The sequence below is a fragment of the Saccharomycodes ludwigii genome, chromosome II (genome assembly GCF_020623625.1).
Source record: "Saccharomycodes ludwigii strain NBRC 1722 chromosome II, whole genome shotgun sequence".
NCBI classification, from domain to species: Eukaryota; Fungi; Ascomycota; class Saccharomycetes; order Saccharomycodales; family Saccharomycodaceae; genus Saccharomycodes; species Saccharomycodes ludwigii.
In genome coordinates, this window is record NC_060201.1 from 2157360 (window position 1) to 2174361 (window position 17002).

Below are 17002 nucleotides of genomic sequence, written 5' to 3' on the forward strand. Positions count from 1 at the left end.
AAATACGAATCACGTAACTAATCAACTTTATTCATCATTCTTATTTATATTTCCCACTTATTCAGTGGCAATCCCAATACTACCGAGACCCCCATATTCAAGATTCATCTCATTCCTTTTCCTTATGGCATTAGCCAACTGTTCCGTAGTATAGATGTTTAGTTCTTTAATTTTGTTCAACATTAACCAATTGAATTTAGGATTGATATCACCTAACCTGTAAGAACAGTAAATTAGTTGCAAAAGCACACCTTCAGTAAAAAATTCAATTGTAGTGGCAACTGTTTTACCATCCTTTTGTTTAACAAAGTTTAACATTTCATTTAACGTATTGTTTGTGAATTCCAATAAATAAACCTCATAATCAGTTTCTAATAATTCATCGTTGTTAAACGTTGTGACAAATATATTCAAAGTTGTGTAAACGTCTTCCCTTATTACATCAATTCTCCTTCTTACTTGATTGATATTATCAGATATATTATTATTGTCATAAAATATGCCGATAGTACTCAACCTTTGTTGAATATACTTAAACCTCATTATCAAAAATAAATAAGGTGTTCTATTGCCAATATAGAAATTCCGTCTTTTATCATCATTATCATCATCATCATCCTTTTCAATATTAGATAATATTTTTAAAATTTTTTTAATGGTTATATAATTTTCACAAGTGCTCAATATCCTCACCAAACCATACAGCATTGTATTTTGGACTTCGTTATCAAGGATTTTCGAGATTTCTTGAATAATTTCACTCCCATTGTATCTAGATAATAATATTTTTTTAACATGTTGCTGCAGTAATAATGCTTCATTATAATGACCTGTTTTAATACATATACTTAGAACCATTGGTATTTCCAATATTTTGTTATTTAACAAATCTAAATTCTCTAATAAAAAAGATATATTGATGTTATTATCATTATTATAATGGTTGTTTTTATTTTTAAATATTGATAGCATTTCATTGATATTACGACTATTTTCGTCCTTTTTTTTTTCCTTTTCCTCTTTGCATGATTTTAGTGCAAGTTGCAAGTCATTAATAGAAACCAATTTTGAGTAATCCATACATTCATCTAAAATAACCTCTCTATTTTTGATTAATTCTTTTTTCAAAACTTTTTCTTTATTAAAAATAAGATTTTCCACTTCAGCAATTTCATTAACTATGTTATTCCCATGACTATCTTCGTTGGCTGTACCACGATTTAGTGGTGCTGTTGATGTGAAATATGTAGATGAACAATTAGTTAGAATATCTTTTAAAATATTAGTCATTATTTCTGGAGAATTGGCATCTTTACATTCATCATTTTTGGTTATATAAGAACCTAACTCTTCAATTAAATACTCCATTTATTTCCTTTTTCTTTATTTTGTTATTTTCCCAGCTTTTTCTTGGAATTTTGCTCGATTTATAACTTTAGTTTAATGGAAATTTCAGTGATCTCGAAAAGAAAAGAAAAAAAAAAAAATTCTGTTATTTGTAACCAAAAAAAAAAAACAAAAAAAAAATGCATACCAACGCAATAACGGTAATTGAGGATTGTTATTCGGACTTCGGTCTTGTAAATTACAGATTTTTTATGCTTTTTTTTTTTTGGTATTTTTTTTTTTTTGGTATTTTTAAAGTTCAAATAATTAAACAATTACCTAGAAAAATAAGTATACCATAAACTTTAAGTTGGACTCTGTTGAATAAACCCTCAAAAGATTCATCTCGTCTTGCCCTCCCTCTCCAAATGAATATTTCATATCATGAACAGCATATATGAACTAGATTCAAAAACAATAGCCAATATTAGATCAGAACTTGTAATACCCAGCTTTACCGATGTTTTAAAAGAACTTATAGAAAACAGTATTGATGCCAATGCTACAGAAATTAATTGTACTATAGATTTATCAACTTTAAAAATTTTCATTCAGGATAATGGTGATGGAATTGATCGATGTGGTCTATCTAAAATAGGTAAAGTGGCATATATTACCACGAAAATAAAAAAAATAAATGACTTACCAAATTTATCAACTTTTGGATTTAGGGGTGAAGCTTTATATTCGATTTGTAAAAATTGTACAAAAGTGAAAATAATCTCCAAAAGAAAGGACTATAACACTATATGGTGTATTAAGCGAAGTGATAATCAAAATAAAAACGTGGATTTCGAATTAACTAGATGGCGTGATGACCCGCCAATATTATTACTGCCCACACACGGGACTATCATAGAGATAGATGGATTTTTAGAGAAATTCCCTATAAGAAGAAAAACTATCCAACAAATACCAGCTTTTAAACTATTAACCGAAATTAAACTTTTGATATTTAATATATTGTGCTGTAAACCTTTTATCAACTTTACGTTGGAAACGGTTACCCATGAATTACTTATCAAATCAACAAATGTCACTAGTCATAATAATAAAGAACTTATCCACGTTTTTACTAATGTTTTCGGTTATGTTATTCCCACTAATTTTTTTAAGAGGGTTGCACTTAGTTTCCAGAATATTTCTATTGATGGTGTTATTTCGACCACCAGTGTTCCTACTAATAGATTCCAACATATCTTTATAAACAACAGACTTTACGAAAACCCAAGGTTGTTAAAAGAAATTAATCAAGTTTTTAATAATTTTAAATTTGGACAGGAATTTGAGACAAAATCTGTCGGTACTCCATATAGTCATTACCCAATTATAATATTGCGTATTTTTGCACCTCAAAATATTAGTGATTTAATCCAAAGCCCAAGTAAAAAAGTGATTTTACATTCTGCCTTTGACAAAATTCACATTTTGGTTATGAAAATAATCGAAGGTTTTGTAAAACATTTAAAATCTGTTGCCTTCGTTGAGCACAACCAAGCTACTTTGCCAACATCAAACACTTTATTAAATTTTAATGGTCAAGTGTCCGATCTTACCACAATCCGCGAAACAAAATTGGCAATTACAAATAAAAGATCGTATCCTGATATCTCATCTATAGCACCCAACACCAAGCTGGAAAAAACAAATTTTAAACGAATTTCCCCTAAGAGAATAACACACAATTATAATTATTACCGGCATGATATAAACAAGGCCTCACAGTCTTTACCTAATGTTATTAACTCTACAGCCAAGGAAATCAACATTAAACACACACAATTGCGTTCTTTTAGAATAATAAATCAAGTTGACAATAAGTTCATATTAGTTAAAATCCCATCTTTTACTGAAAATAATGAATTATTGCTTTTAATTGATCAACATGCCGCCGATGAAAGAGTGAAATTAGAGATGTATCTACATGATTATATTATACAAAGAATCAAAACACCAACTTTGAATGTGTGCAGTTTAGAAAATCCCATATCTTTACAAGTCACATCATTAGAAATGTCCAGTTTAGAATATTATTATTCAGAATTTGAGGTATGGGGGTTTTCGATTCAAAAAACTACCAGTACATCTATAGTTGTGAAATGTTTGCCTCAAATTTTAAATCAGAGAATAGGTAAAGATTACAACTTTTTAAAAAATGGTATCCTCCAACATTTATATGATTTACAACAGGGGAAAAGGTGCAAATTTAAGAAAAATCTAATATCTGAATGGTGGGTTAACGTTAATTCCATACCCATATTGCTTTTAGAACTTTTTACTTCTAAAAGTTGTCGTAATTCTATAATGTTTGGTGACGAGCTAACTTTAGATGATTGTCAAAGCTTGGTTACAAAACTAGCAGAATGCAATATGCCATTTAATTGTGCTCATGGAAGACCTTCTATTGTTCCGTTGTTTAACATAGATATAAAACAAAATGAATCAATAATTAATAAAATGCAAGATTATTTATTATAAATTATTATTATTATTATTATTATTATTTTCTTTTATTAATATAGTTGATTTGAAACTAATTTATAAACCTCTTGATATTCGTTATGTAGTTTAGTTTCGTTATATTGTAAATAACCATGCATATTGTCATTCAAAAAACAACGGGCTTCTTCAAATTTATCCATTTTTATCAAAGATTTAACCAATACTAACCCACACCTTAACAATCTATAATTATCACCCCATATAGCTTGTTCCTCTATTAAATCAAACAAATGCACTAGCATTCTTGCATCACCGTTTTTAACATGTTTCTGGTAAATTTCAACTTCCTTCAACCTGAATTCAAAGGCCCATATTCTATCTTTAAAAATATTTACGCATTCTTGGTATTTATTCTTACATAAAATCGCTGCTGCGTTATAATCGTCATAATACATTTTATAATTGATTGCTAATAAATTTAAGTGCTGTTTGAATTCATAAGGTAGTTCTTGTGATTCATAAAAATAGGAGATATTAAATGGTAGTTTGATATCAGCCTTTAAGTTTGAATATGCTTCATATAGTATCCTGATATAAATATTAGTCGAAGTTGAAGCAACTGTTTTCAAGTCATATAAATGTAATTTCTTCAAATCAGTAACTTTAGTATCTAAATTGGCAGCTGCATTTTCATTTAACAAATTTAAAGAATAATATGTTTCAGCTAATTTTTTGTTGCCCAGAATCAACCAAACTTCATACGATGTATCGTATAAAGAAAATGGAAATGAAAAAGTTGAAAGGGATGATATATCAGAAGAATAATTTAGTATGAAATTAATCATGTGGTTTTTAAAAACATTTGTCGTAGTAATATTTGATCTAGTTAGATTTAGTAAATTTTCTGCCATATATATTTTGCTAATCCATCTGATATCCAATTTATCTTTAAAATTCTTCATATATGGGATTATTTGTTCTATTTTAATAGTAAAACGATGCTTCATTTGCGGATAAGTTTGGATAAAGACAAATATCCACAACAAGGTACTAGATAAGTAATCAAAATCCTTTGTTTCACGTGCATGGTATAAACTGGATCCCAAATGCAACGCCGCTTTATCCAAATAACCAAATAATATGTACACTTTCATTAAAAGAGATGATATGCTTTTAAACTCACCAACCGTTTTAGCTTGATCTAATAAGTAATAAAAATTATCCAAGACTTCGAGATACTTTTTTTCATATATTATCTCTAGATTTTTTAAATGGTACGGTTGAAAATAGAAACATAAATCTGTATTTGCCACTGGTAGATCTGAAGACTTTGTATGGGTAGTAGGTCCAATGGATTGAAATAGCTTTTGCATAAAATTGCAATATTTCATGCTTTCCTTATATTTATCATACTTAACAACAGAATTATCATAATTACTCTCCAGAAGCAAAAAATCATTTTTAATATCAATATAATTATAATCTAAGACTTTTTCAAAAAAGGGATCATGGGTATAATTCTTCATACGATCATCCTCAAACTTCAAATTTGCCAGTCTCGCATTTTCATTCAATTCCTCTTGTATTTGATCGATTATGAAAGAATATTCACAGAAATTCATTTGATCATAAGCTTTAATGCACGTCTCTATGAAATCACCTAAGATACTTTTAGTTAAAACTTTACGTACAAAATAATCATCATTTTTGAAATTCTCTTCAACAGCATTTTCAACTAGTACATGGTCTTTAAAAAATGTTATTAAGTTTGATAAATTTTGTAATTTATCAAATTTGCTTAAAATAAAAGCAAATTCCTTATGTAGAAAACTTTTGTTATTCAAAATTGCCAACAAACTCTTCAATTTAACAAAGGGAGGTATAACAGGCGCTACTATTCCATGTTGATCAACTTTCCAATCTACATATGGTGCAAATGTTTTTAAATCAATAATTTTTAATAACAAAAGTTTACTCATGCCTTGTGGTGTCCATGCATGTGATGTTGTTATGCCATTAGTTGTATTATATTCTTCCCTTAAAAAGATAAATATAACAAATAATATATATACATGATATGATTTTAGTTCTGGCGAAGGTGATATCATTAGTGTATAGTTTATATGATGTTAATGACTAATTTTTAATTTTATTATTACTTTTTTTTTTTTTGGTTAGTTTTTCAGTTTTTTTTAGCTTTTTAGTTTTTTTTTTTTGCTTTTGTTTTTTTTTTTATTTTTTGAAGTTGATTTGACCTGTCCAATTTTGTCTATATATATTTTTTTTTGTGGTCAAATTTTTTGCAAAGATGTGTAAAGATCTGGGATTAAAAAAATCGTATATTTACGTTTGTATAATTTTTTTTTTAGTACTATATCATACGATGAGATATTAAATATATGTATATTTATGTATATAGAGTATAAAAATATTGTATTTTTCTTTTCTTTTCTTTCCTTTTTTTTTTGTTTTTGTTTTTTTTTTGAATAATTAATATTTATTCCAAGTATCTATATTGAGTTAAAATTAATGCTTTATCAGGCATTTGTCCTGGAACAGGAATTAATATTCTTAATTTTTTTCTAGTATCATTGACTTCATTAATCAAACCAAAACCCATAATACTACTTGACAATACGGTATCGGGATCAGCATTTCTTTCTGCAAACGTTATAGCTACAATTGCATGTTGTAAGTTACTTGCATTAACCGTAACAGGTTCCAACTTAGGTTCCTCATTTTTATCTTCATCTGTATCATTATTATATACAACAGGTTCCCAAACAGTTAATTTATTGAAACTGCTACTAACAGTATAAGGACTTAATACAGTATTTAAAGAGTTCCCATAAAAATAATCTCTAATGGCTACTCTTTGTAGAAATCTTTTATAAACATCGTCAATTTCAACTACATTTGATTTTTTAACTATAGGTAGCGTCAATAGAGAGATGCTGTCTTTAATAGACGAGAGTGATGAAGTAAGTTGTTGTTTTATAATTTCTTCATAATTGTTAGAATTATCCTCATCATCTTTTTCCTCCTTTAATATGACAATTACATTTACATTGTACAATTTTATTATCTGTGAAATAATCTTATTAACATGCTCCTTTTCATTTGCCCCCATATCACTTTTATCTAATAGCGATGGTGTGTCGATTATACAACCGGACCTTCTTAACAATGGATCTTTCATAATTTTTGAATTTGTAACTATGGATAATTGAGATAATATCGTATTGTACAAACTGTAATTTGTATGAATATATTCTAAACCAAAATTTTTTATTATAGGTTGTGTCGAAGGAATTGTTGTTACACCGGTTGTTGCACTTTGACCCCAATTCGGCGCAGTGACATCAAGTATATCATATATGGTGGTAGCACTCAAACATCCCGGAGGCGTGAAAATTCCATCAGTGGGATTTAAATTAACATATAATGGAGTAAAATTTTTAACTTTAATAGCATAAGATACCAAAGTCTTGCATAATGTTGTTTTGCCTGTATTTTTACCGCCTATTACTAAAACATTAGGCCCTTGTGAACTAGTAAATCGCATTTTATCCAATGCAAAATGTAAATTATAAATTTTGATCTTGTATTCTGCATATGCAGAGTTTGGGGATTGGGTGATCATAGGCTCCACAGCAGATTCTTTAGTGTACCATTTCAATTGCGTTTTATCTACCGCGTATATTGAAAATATATCCTGATTATTGAATATATACTTGATGTTATTTGCTAATTCCGTACCAAAAATTTCTGCAATACCATATACTATTTCAATAATTAACTGTTGGTCAGGCAATAACTGAAATTTTAATTCATGTTCTCGTGGAATTGTTATTAAATGTTCGTTGTTATTGTTGAGAGCATCTTCCATATGATAGTCCGTTGAAATTGAACCCGCCTGCTCGATATTTCCTACACTCATAGCTGATATGATCACTGTACTTGTATATAGTAAAGTTAAATAGTTATAAGGTTACAAATAAAGTTTTGTGATTATATCGAAGAGTAAATAACATGAAAGTTTTTTGGATTAATATTATAACCTGTGAAAAAAATCGTTAATAAGATAAAAGTATCATTTGTAACTAATCCGGATATCCGGACAAGGTAAACATTATTTAATACACTATTTTTTTTTTTTTGTGAAAGGGAAATGAATCTGTAAGAAGCGCTAAGGATAACTTAAACCAAGGTGGAAGTTTACTATGAAGATAAATGAAGAAGAAGAAGAAGAAGAAGAAGAAGAAGAAGAAGAAGAAGAAGAAGAAAAAAAAATAGGTCAGATGAAAAAAAGTGGTAATATGTCACAACCATAACTTATACATACATAAGATATTTACCACCCTAAACTTAATTATATAAATATCTGTAAAGATCCATGACAATAAATTATATAAAAAACATACATCCAAAATGCTTTTCAAATTAAAGAAAATTTGATTATAAAAGTTAAACAAAGCCCCCATATCCAACTATTTAGAGTAATCGTTAAGTTAAAGATATCTACATATGGTATGCATAGAAACACCTAGTCGGTTCAATAGATTAATTGGCATTACCCGTGGCAATATAATTTTGATCCTCCTTACTTCCTTCTTTATGTTTCAAAATCCATTCAGTCCAACTACCATCATATAATTTAATATTTTTAATACCACTATTTTCTAAAGCAGTCTTAATAATAACGCCACTTACTCCTGTACCACACATACAGATTGTAGGTTTGGTAGGATCATAAGGTGGGAAATTATTTTCTTTTAAAAAGGTGTTAATTTTGTTTTGTATTTCTTCCTTTGAATCATCAAATTTGTTAAATTTTTTATTGTCAACAACGGTAGTAAATGGTAATGATAAAGTACCTGGTATATGACCACTCGGAAAATTTGGCCTTGGTTCAGGGCATTTACCTAAATATCTACCCAATGATCTAGCATCATAAACATTGTATTTGGTCTTGAGCAAATGATCCTTAAATAACCTTTCCATTTCTTCATAAGTCACAACCTGTTCTTCCGTATGATCAATGACACTTTCATAGTTAGTTTTAGGAAATCTATTTGCAGATAATAAAACATTGTACTCTAGTGGTAGATTTAAGGCTTTGTATTCAGCAAATGTGTTTAATAAATATACGTCTTTATGACCCAACGTTGTTAGGGTCCAAGCACACCTAGGAGAACTAAAGTTTCCAATATTGTCATAAACAATCAAAATATCAGAAGGTAATAAACCTAGCTCACTCATTTTTTTGTTAAAAGTTTGAAGATCTGGGAGCATATGTGGATATGGCAAGTTATGATTTTTGATATCGTCTATGTCAAAATACACAGCATTAGGTAACCTTGGCCCTTTCAAATATTCCTCTTTGCCATTCCTATTCATATTAGGCATATACCATGATGAATCCACTGGTATAACCCTTTGCTTAGAGGGTAATAAGCTAGTTAGTAATTTAGCAGCCTTTTCAGGTGAAAGTAATTTATAAGCTGACATGTTTTTAATCTTTTGTTTTTTTTTTTTGTTTTTTTTCTGCTTTATTATGTAATAAATTATAAGGATGTAATGGTATAACTAATGTTGAGAATAATTGAAATAAAAAAAAAGTTTAAATATGCCTGTATTGTTTTATTTGTTAATGGATTATTTAATAAATAAACTGTATAAAAGAAATAATCAAAGAATTCGATTACATTTGCTTAGAGATTCACGTATTTTATAAAGCTTCCTTAAGCAAAAAAAAAAAATAATATTGCTAGCTTTCGGATATTCGGATTCTTGCTTAATCTAAATGTTATCCATATTTTTACAATTGAAAAAAAAAAAAAAAAAAAAAAAAAAAAAAAAAAAAAAAAAAACCTTTTAAGTAGGACTTAATACGAGGAAAAATAGGAGTAAAAACAATGTGCCACGTTCCTTTTTATTTTATTTTATTTTATTTTATTTTATTTTATTTTAATTTTTTTTTTTTTTTTTTTTTGAAAATTTCTAATTTTTTGGTCTGATTTATCTTTTCAGGATGCTACAAATACTCAAAGGTTTTCTAATTTTTCTGTTTTTTTTTCTTTTTCTGTTTTATTTTTTTTCCTTTTTTAGTAATGTTCATATCATATATCTTACGAGACACATATCCACGATTACTGTAAGTTTAATATTTCATATATAGAATCTTTTGCTGACACTCACGACATTTTTTTTTTTTTTTTTTTTTTTTCCCCCCTCCCCCAAAAAAAAGACAGTGTCAATTAGATCTATACACACATATATATATATATATACATAATAATGACGGTTACTCCAGAAATTTTGCCTATTTCTACTTATTTTGATATAAAACAAACTAGTTATGGGGGTCGTGCAGTATTTGCAAATAAAGAAATTTGTAAGGATACCAAAGTTTTGGTATGCGATCACCCATTATCTAGCTTTATAAGTTATCCTTTTAGAAAGGAGGTATGCTGTTATTGTTTCCATTATAACAATGGAAAAACTTTGAAATTTAAAATACCCGAGGCAGAGTTATGGTTTTGTTCTCAAAATTGCCTGATGAGCTTTAATAATATACAATTTGTTGATATATTAATTGATAGTTTTTCAAAATTATCGCAGAGATTTCAACAATGCAAAAAACGTTTAAACTCATCTAATTTTGATGAACAACAACTTAATCTAAGTGATAAAACCGATGATGAAATTCAAGATTTTATTGAAGCTAATTGGAAGAATATAAACAATATATGGATTCCATCTGTTTCCAACCATGATACCAATTCAGGTACAAATATTATCCATGTTAAAAATAAGGCCAACAAAGTAAATAATCAACAACAAAAGAATTTAAGTAAATGCCCACTGATCAACGAAGAAGAATTCACTGAGTCTCGATTCATTACACAACTTTTATTTCACATGCAAATATGTAATGAAAATCTGCATCGGGAGGTATTTACAAATTTGCAATCTAACGAATTAGAAATGATCAAAAGATTTCCCCCCCTGTTATTTTCACAAATTAAAATATTTCAAAACTTGTATATAATATTACCCACTGAATTGCAAAAATTTCTAAATACTGCCACATTTCGCCAAATTTTGGGTTCAGAATATGCTAATGCATTTGGTATTTGGGAATTGAGCGATGCCGACCAGGATTCCAGAGAATTATTTGGCAGTGGCCTATATGCTGAGGCTTCATTTTTCAATAATTCATGTCAACCAAATTTGGTTAAAACCAGAAATGGTCATCAAATGTTTTTTAAAGTAATTAAAGATATTGAAGCGGGCGAGGAGCTGTGTATCAATTATGGTAATAATACAGCCATGGATATTTCTGAACGCCAGAAATATTTATTTGAGAACTGGTTCTTCCATTGTGCTTGCACAAAGTGTAAGACAGAGTGTTTAAAGCTGTAACTTATCCAACAAGGCTTCTTCTAATGCTGATTTACTAACACTAAGATTTGATAAATTATCATCGTCGTCGTCATCGTCGTCATATTTGTTGTCATGACCATTAACAAAAGTGTTTTTCTGATCATGATTATTATTCTTCAAAAAATTTGTATTATTGACATCTGTCGTTGAGTTAGACGAATCTACGTTTAACCTTAATATTTTAGAAGTCTGTAAATGTTCTACAACATTATTATTATTATTATTATTATTATTATTATTATTATTATTATTATTATTATTATCATTGACACTGTTGACATCTTCGTTACTTTTGTTAACAATAGTATTATTCTTGGTATTACTATTCACAATATCTAACATATGCATTTGCCTTGACAAAAGGGCGTATACCCTGTTTTCTATAAAATATCTGGGTACATTGAATTTTTTGGCCAAATTGTCCCAATTAATGATATTTTTTTCTTGCATACGTGAGATTTCCAACCACAATAAATCTTCGCTACCTTTGGTCCATTCAAACTATTTTAAAATTCATACATCATAACTCTGAATTATTTTTAGTTAGTAATTAAACATGTTATATTATGACTTTTATTAGTGGAATATTACATACATTTGGTGGGTCAATAAACCCATCTCTGTTTCTTCCATGAACTTTTATATACACAACAGTATTCTTGCCATTCATTATTTTTAGATACTACTTTTCTTTGTATGGATTAGAAAATGTTTTTTTTTTTTTTTTTTTTTCTTTATTTTTTTAAAACATAAGGCACTTAAATAACAATTAATTAAAAGAGAATAATATGGGTTCTACTTAGCTCCTTTAAAAAAAAAAAAAAAAAAAAAATGAAAATAAAAAAATACAATAATTTCAAACCCTTTTTATATATATATATATATATATATATATATGGGCCAAAAAAAAAAATGCTAATATTATGGACTTCGGATATTTTGTAATTCGTACTTGGCCATTTAATGATCCATTTTTTATTTTTAAATGTCACATTCGTGGTCATTTTGTTTATGATATAATAATTCTTCTTTTGATATGTTGAACGAAAGAAAAGAAGTTACTCTACGTTCTAATAATACTCAAACATTAGAAAAAAAAAGATATTAACGCCACCCTTTTTTCTTTTTCTAACGACACTTAGAACATAAATAAAATCACATTTTTATCACTCACTTCATGTATGAATGGATTCTACATTAGACAACGAAGAAGTATTACGACTTCAAATTAACTCTTATGATGTATATCATGTTGAACCTTCACCATGTTTAGACGGTTGTAAAACGATGACACAGTCAGAGACCCAATTACCAAAAAAGCCTAAACCATTTAATCAAGTTCCAATAATTAGAATTTATGGTTGTTTGCCATCAGGATATACTGTACTATTACACATACACGGTATTTTCCCTTATTTTTATATAAATTATAACGGGACTTCAAAAGATTCAATAGATACTATAAACTTTAACTGTGAATTACTTCACAATTTACTAGAGAAAAAAGCAGATTCTCTTTTTGCATTTAAAAATAGGGAAAACAGTAATGGTATATTAATGGATAGTTACAACTATATTGCAAATGTTGAAGTTGTTAAAGGTATTAAATTTTATGGTTACCATACCAAATTCAGTTGCTTTTATAAGATTAGTTTGTTAAACGAAAAGATCTCTAATAAGGTACAAGACATATTAAGATCTGGTCAAATCATGGACTTTAACTTTGACATTTATGAAGGTCATATTCCTTTTTTTACACAATTTTGTGTTGATTACAATTTATATGGCTGCTCCTGGATTAAATTGAAAAACTTTTTTTTTAGGGATCCAATTATTAATAATTTAAATGGTATGAACGCACTATGGGATGCTGATAATTCTTTGGAGAAAAAATTTTCTAATATGAACAACCATATTTTACCAAGGGCTGACTATCCAAGAATGGGGCGTACACTATTAGAAATTGATATTTTGCCTCAATTTATACTTAATAGAGAAAAACTGGAATTTATTAATCCATTATCTGACAAAAATACTTCTTTGCATGTTACATCTACAAGTGAAATTTGGCAAAACATTCAATTGAAAAGAAGCGAATTAGGACTGCCTGTTTATACTGCCCAACCTGTTCTGACTAGAAACTCTACAAATATTAAATGGCAAGATGATAAAGATATAGAACAATTTTATCAACAAGCCAAGCGGAAAATGGCGGATGGTGCTTCCAAATTAAAAAGCTATGCCAATGTATCAAATGCCAATATGTTGAATTTTTTACCGATGGAAAATGAGGTGATTTCCAGTTTATGGCCAGAATGTACGGAAAAAAGGTTGGATAAACTGTTTATAAATCAACAATATCCTAATACTGTAGACCACAAAATTGTGGATGAAACAAATTATAATAATGTACCAGATAATCAGTTATCTCAAGATTTAATTAAAAATGAGTCTGAAACAATCGACAATCGTTCCTCATCAATGTCTCATGAATTTTCATTAATACAAAATTTTCCAAAAAAAAGACAAACTTTAAGTTTTACGAAAACTTTATTAAAAAGACCTAAGATTTCTAATGATTATTCTGGTTTAACTGTGTACAATAAGAAACATACTTACTGCTACGAGGCGGAAGAATTTGAATTAAAATTCTTTGAAATGAATAAAGATTTAGAAAGTATGGCAATTCCCGTCATTGCTTACCACGATCCATATTTTTCCAATCCGAAAGATTTAGAGGAGGGCAAAATTTTCTCATATGCCGATAGAATTTTTAAAATTAATTCTAATCACTTATCCTGTAGAACACCTGTTAAATTTCAAAACATTTTGTTAAATATGCCCAAGTGTGAAAGCCGTATCACGATGAATACATGGGAATATATTCCAGAACCACCCACATTTGATGAAGTTAAAAACACCAATATTATTAAAAACTCAATTACACAATTTGCGTCTCAAATTAAGCATGAAGAAAATTCGCAGAGAGAAAAAATAACTAGGATGTTTGAGCATAACAATTATACTAAGAAAAACCAAATATACAACAACTTGACTGCTTTTCACTTAGAAATACATGTGAATACAAGATATGCTTTTTACCCAGATCCCAAACTTGATTGTATCAGTGCTATTTTTTGGAAATTTACCAATACATTAGTGGATATCGGTTGTTCAAACGAAGGCATTTTTATATTTGATAGCAACATCGATATTCTCAAAGGCAAAATTGCATCCTTATTTCCGGACATTTCGATTGTTTATTTTGATAGTGAACGTGAAATGCTAACTTCCCTTGGCCAATTGATTTTGCTTTTAGATCCAGATATACTTGCAGGTTACGAGATTCATCAAAATTCATGGGGATATGTGATAGAACGTTGCAATATCTGTTTCAAATTTGATTTCTGTAGCGAAATATCCAGAGTGCAATATAAGGCAACGAATAAAGTTGACGATCATTGGGGCTACACACATGCTTCTGCAATCTGTATAGCAGGAAGACATATTCTAAATATATGGAGAATTCTGAGATCTGAGTTGAATCTTTCAAAATATAATATTGAAAACGTTGTTGATAATGTATTAAGTCTTAGATTACCACATTATTCTTTTGAAAATTTGACCAAATTTTGGGAGGATAGAGACACTAATAATCATTCACTAACAGTTGTTATCAACTATTGGCTATGCAGAGTAAGATTAGACGATTTGCTAATAGATAAGATTGGGTTTTTGTTTAGAACTGCAGAGCAAGCGAGGCTAATTGGCATTGACTTTTATTCCGTTTTTTACAGAGGCTCACAGTACAAAGTTGAATCCATATTATTAAGATTATGTAAGGCCCAGCATTATATATTGTTTTCGCCTACAAAGACACAGGTTATAAAGCAAAAACCTTTAGAATGTGTACCATTGGTCATGGAACCATTTTCTAGTTTCTATAAAAGTCCATTAGTGGTATTAGATTTCCAGTCTTTATATCCTTCTGTTATGATTGCATATAACTATTGTTATTCTACAATCCTTGGTAACATAAGAAATATAAAAGAAGAGGGGAATAAACTTGGTGTTGTATCTTATTCCTTGCCAGAAGATATTTTTACTGAGCTTAGCAGAGAAGACATCAACATATCACCCAATGGTATTGCGTTTGTAAAACCTAAAATTAGGAAATCTACCTTGTCCAGCATGTTAGAAAATATATTAGAAACAAGGATAATGGTTAAAAAAACAGCGGAAAGCTCAGGCGGGAAAGATTGGTCGCTAGAGAGACTATTAAACAATATACAATTTGGTTTGAAATTAATAGCCAATGTGACATATGGATATACATCTGCTTCATTTTCTGGAAGAATGCCATGTTCTGAAATTGCAGATAGCATTGTTCAAACAGGCCGTGAAATTTTGGAACATGCAATAAGAACTATTGAAAACAATAATGAATGGGGTGCCAAAGTGGTATATGGTGATACTGATAGTTTGTTTGTGTATTTACCGGGGAAAACAAGAGATGAAGCATTTAAATGTGGGAGGGAAATTGCGAAAAAAATTACTTCCTCGAACTTGGCACCAATCAGCTTGAAACTTGAAAAAGTTTATCATCCATGCATATTAGTTAGTAAAAAAAGATATGTAGGATATTCATACCAAAATGAGGCAGATTTACTTCCCAAATTTGATGCAAAAGGTATAGAAACTATTAGAAGGGATGGTCATATGGCACAAAGAAAAATTATGAAGGAAAGTTTGAAAATTTTGTTTGATACACAGGACCTTTCCCAAGTTAAAGCATACCTCCAATCGCAATTTGCTAAGATTTTTTCTGGGAAGTTATCTATTCGAGATTTTTGTTTTACAAAAGAAGTTCGGTCTGGGTGTTATGAGAATGAGAGTACAATGCCACCGGGTGCACTTTTGGCAAGGAATATTGAAAAAGAGGACCATAGAAAAAAGTTACAATATAAAGAAAGAATGCCTTATGTAATCATTAAGAAACCAAAGGGAACAAAGTTAAAAGAGAAATGCATTACACCTGAAGATTTTCTACAAAACATGGGCACATATGAACTGGACACTGATTATTATATTACTAAAACCATAATTGGCCCATTAAACAGACTATTTAACTTAATTGGTATTGATATTAATAACTGGTATCAAAATGAGCAGAATGTTTTTCACAGAAACAGTACCTTTTTAAATTCAAAATGGACTAACTTTAAAAGAAACATTAATGAAAATAGTCAATTATGTGATAAAGTTAAAAGTGGGAGACTTATTAGAAAATCATTATTTGATACTTTAAAAAGAGAATATGAATTAAAAAGTATTAATGATGTATGCAGAAATTGTATTGCTAATGTTTATGAAAGAGACAGCTTATCTGTATCACAAGACAGTATATCAAAGTGTGATTCTCAGGATTGTGCTGTGTATTATTCTAGGATTAAAATTTTAAATTGCTTAAATGATGAGGAACATAAAAGAAGGGTTGATCTTTTGAAAAACCCGAACAAAATTGATTGGTAATAAGTCCTTCATCGGTATACATTAATTTTTTTTTTTTTTTTTTTTTTAATTTTCATTGTACAAAGGCTCGAAATTACATAGGGTTTATTAACGTTTCTTTTTTTTTTTTTTTTTTTTTTTTTTTTCTTTTTTCTTTTTTTTTTTTTTATTATTTCTAGAAACTCTTTTTTACTGATGTTTATCTTCTACATAT

At 28.8% G+C, this 17002-nt stretch overlaps 8 protein-coding genes across 8 annotated transcripts; 3 read left to right on the forward strand and 5 right to left on the reverse strand.

The window, feature by feature from the left end:
- Positions 1 to 57: 57 nt before the first annotated feature.
- On the reverse strand, positions 58 to 1368 carry SCDLUD_002171 (Golgi transport complex subunit COG8; the record flags this gene model as incomplete). Its single annotated transcript, XM_046080681.1, has 1 exon — positions 58 to 1368. One exon carries the CDS (start codon positions 1366 to 1368, stop codon positions 58 to 60), a length of 1311 nt encoding a protein of 436 aa, XP_045936279.1.
- Positions 1369 to 1770: 402 nt separating this feature from the next.
- Positions 1771 to 3864, forward strand: MLH3 (mismatch repair protein MLH3; the record flags this gene model as incomplete). The annotated part of the gene is made up of 1 exon (XM_046080680.1): positions 1771 to 3864. The coding sequence occupies one exon, from the start codon at positions 1771 to 1773 to the stop codon at positions 3862 to 3864; it is 2094 nt and encodes a 697-aa protein (XP_045936280.1).
- Positions 3865 to 3899: 35 nt separating this feature from the next.
- Positions 3900 to 5936, reverse strand: APC5 (anaphase promoting complex subunit 5; the record flags this gene model as incomplete). Its single annotated transcript, XM_046080679.1, has 1 exon — positions 3900 to 5936. One exon carries the CDS (start codon positions 5934 to 5936, stop codon positions 3900 to 3902), a length of 2037 nt encoding a protein of 678 aa, XP_045936281.1.
- Positions 5937 to 6325: 389 nt separating this feature from the next.
- Positions 6326 to 7768, reverse strand: CLP1 (cleavage polyadenylation factor subunit CLP1; the record flags this gene model as incomplete). The annotated part of the gene is made up of 1 exon (XM_046080678.1): positions 6326 to 7768. One exon carries the CDS (start codon positions 7766 to 7768, stop codon positions 6326 to 6328), a length of 1443 nt encoding a protein of 480 aa, XP_045936282.1.
- A 623-nt stretch (positions 7769 to 8391) lies between these two features.
- Positions 8392 to 9339, reverse strand: TUM1 (thiosulfate sulfurtransferase; the record flags this gene model as incomplete). Its single annotated transcript, XM_046080677.1, has 1 exon — positions 8392 to 9339. One exon carries the CDS (start codon positions 9337 to 9339, stop codon positions 8392 to 8394), a length of 948 nt encoding a protein of 315 aa, XP_045936283.1.
- A 789-nt stretch (positions 9340 to 10128) lies between these two features.
- Positions 10129 to 11256, forward strand: SET6 (Set6p; the record flags this gene model as incomplete). The annotated part of the gene is made up of 1 exon (XM_046080676.1): positions 10129 to 11256. One exon carries the CDS (start codon positions 10129 to 10131, stop codon positions 11254 to 11256), a length of 1128 nt encoding a protein of 375 aa, XP_045936284.1.
- ATG29 (Atg29p) lies at positions 11245 to 11947 on the reverse strand (the record flags this gene model as incomplete). Its single annotated transcript, XM_046080675.1, has 2 exons — positions 11245 to 11778; positions 11873 to 11947. The coding sequence occupies 2 exons, from the start codon at positions 11945 to 11947 to the stop codon at positions 11245 to 11247; spliced, it is 609 nt and encodes a 202-aa protein (XP_045936285.1).
- A 515-nt stretch (positions 11948 to 12462) lies between these two features.
- REV3 (DNA-directed DNA polymerase) lies at positions 12463 to 16809 on the forward strand (the record flags this gene model as incomplete). The annotated part of the gene is made up of 1 exon (XM_046080674.1): positions 12463 to 16809. The coding sequence occupies one exon, from the start codon at positions 12463 to 12465 to the stop codon at positions 16807 to 16809; it is 4347 nt and encodes a 1448-aa protein (XP_045936286.1).
- Positions 16810 to 17002: the final 193 nt, after the last annotated feature.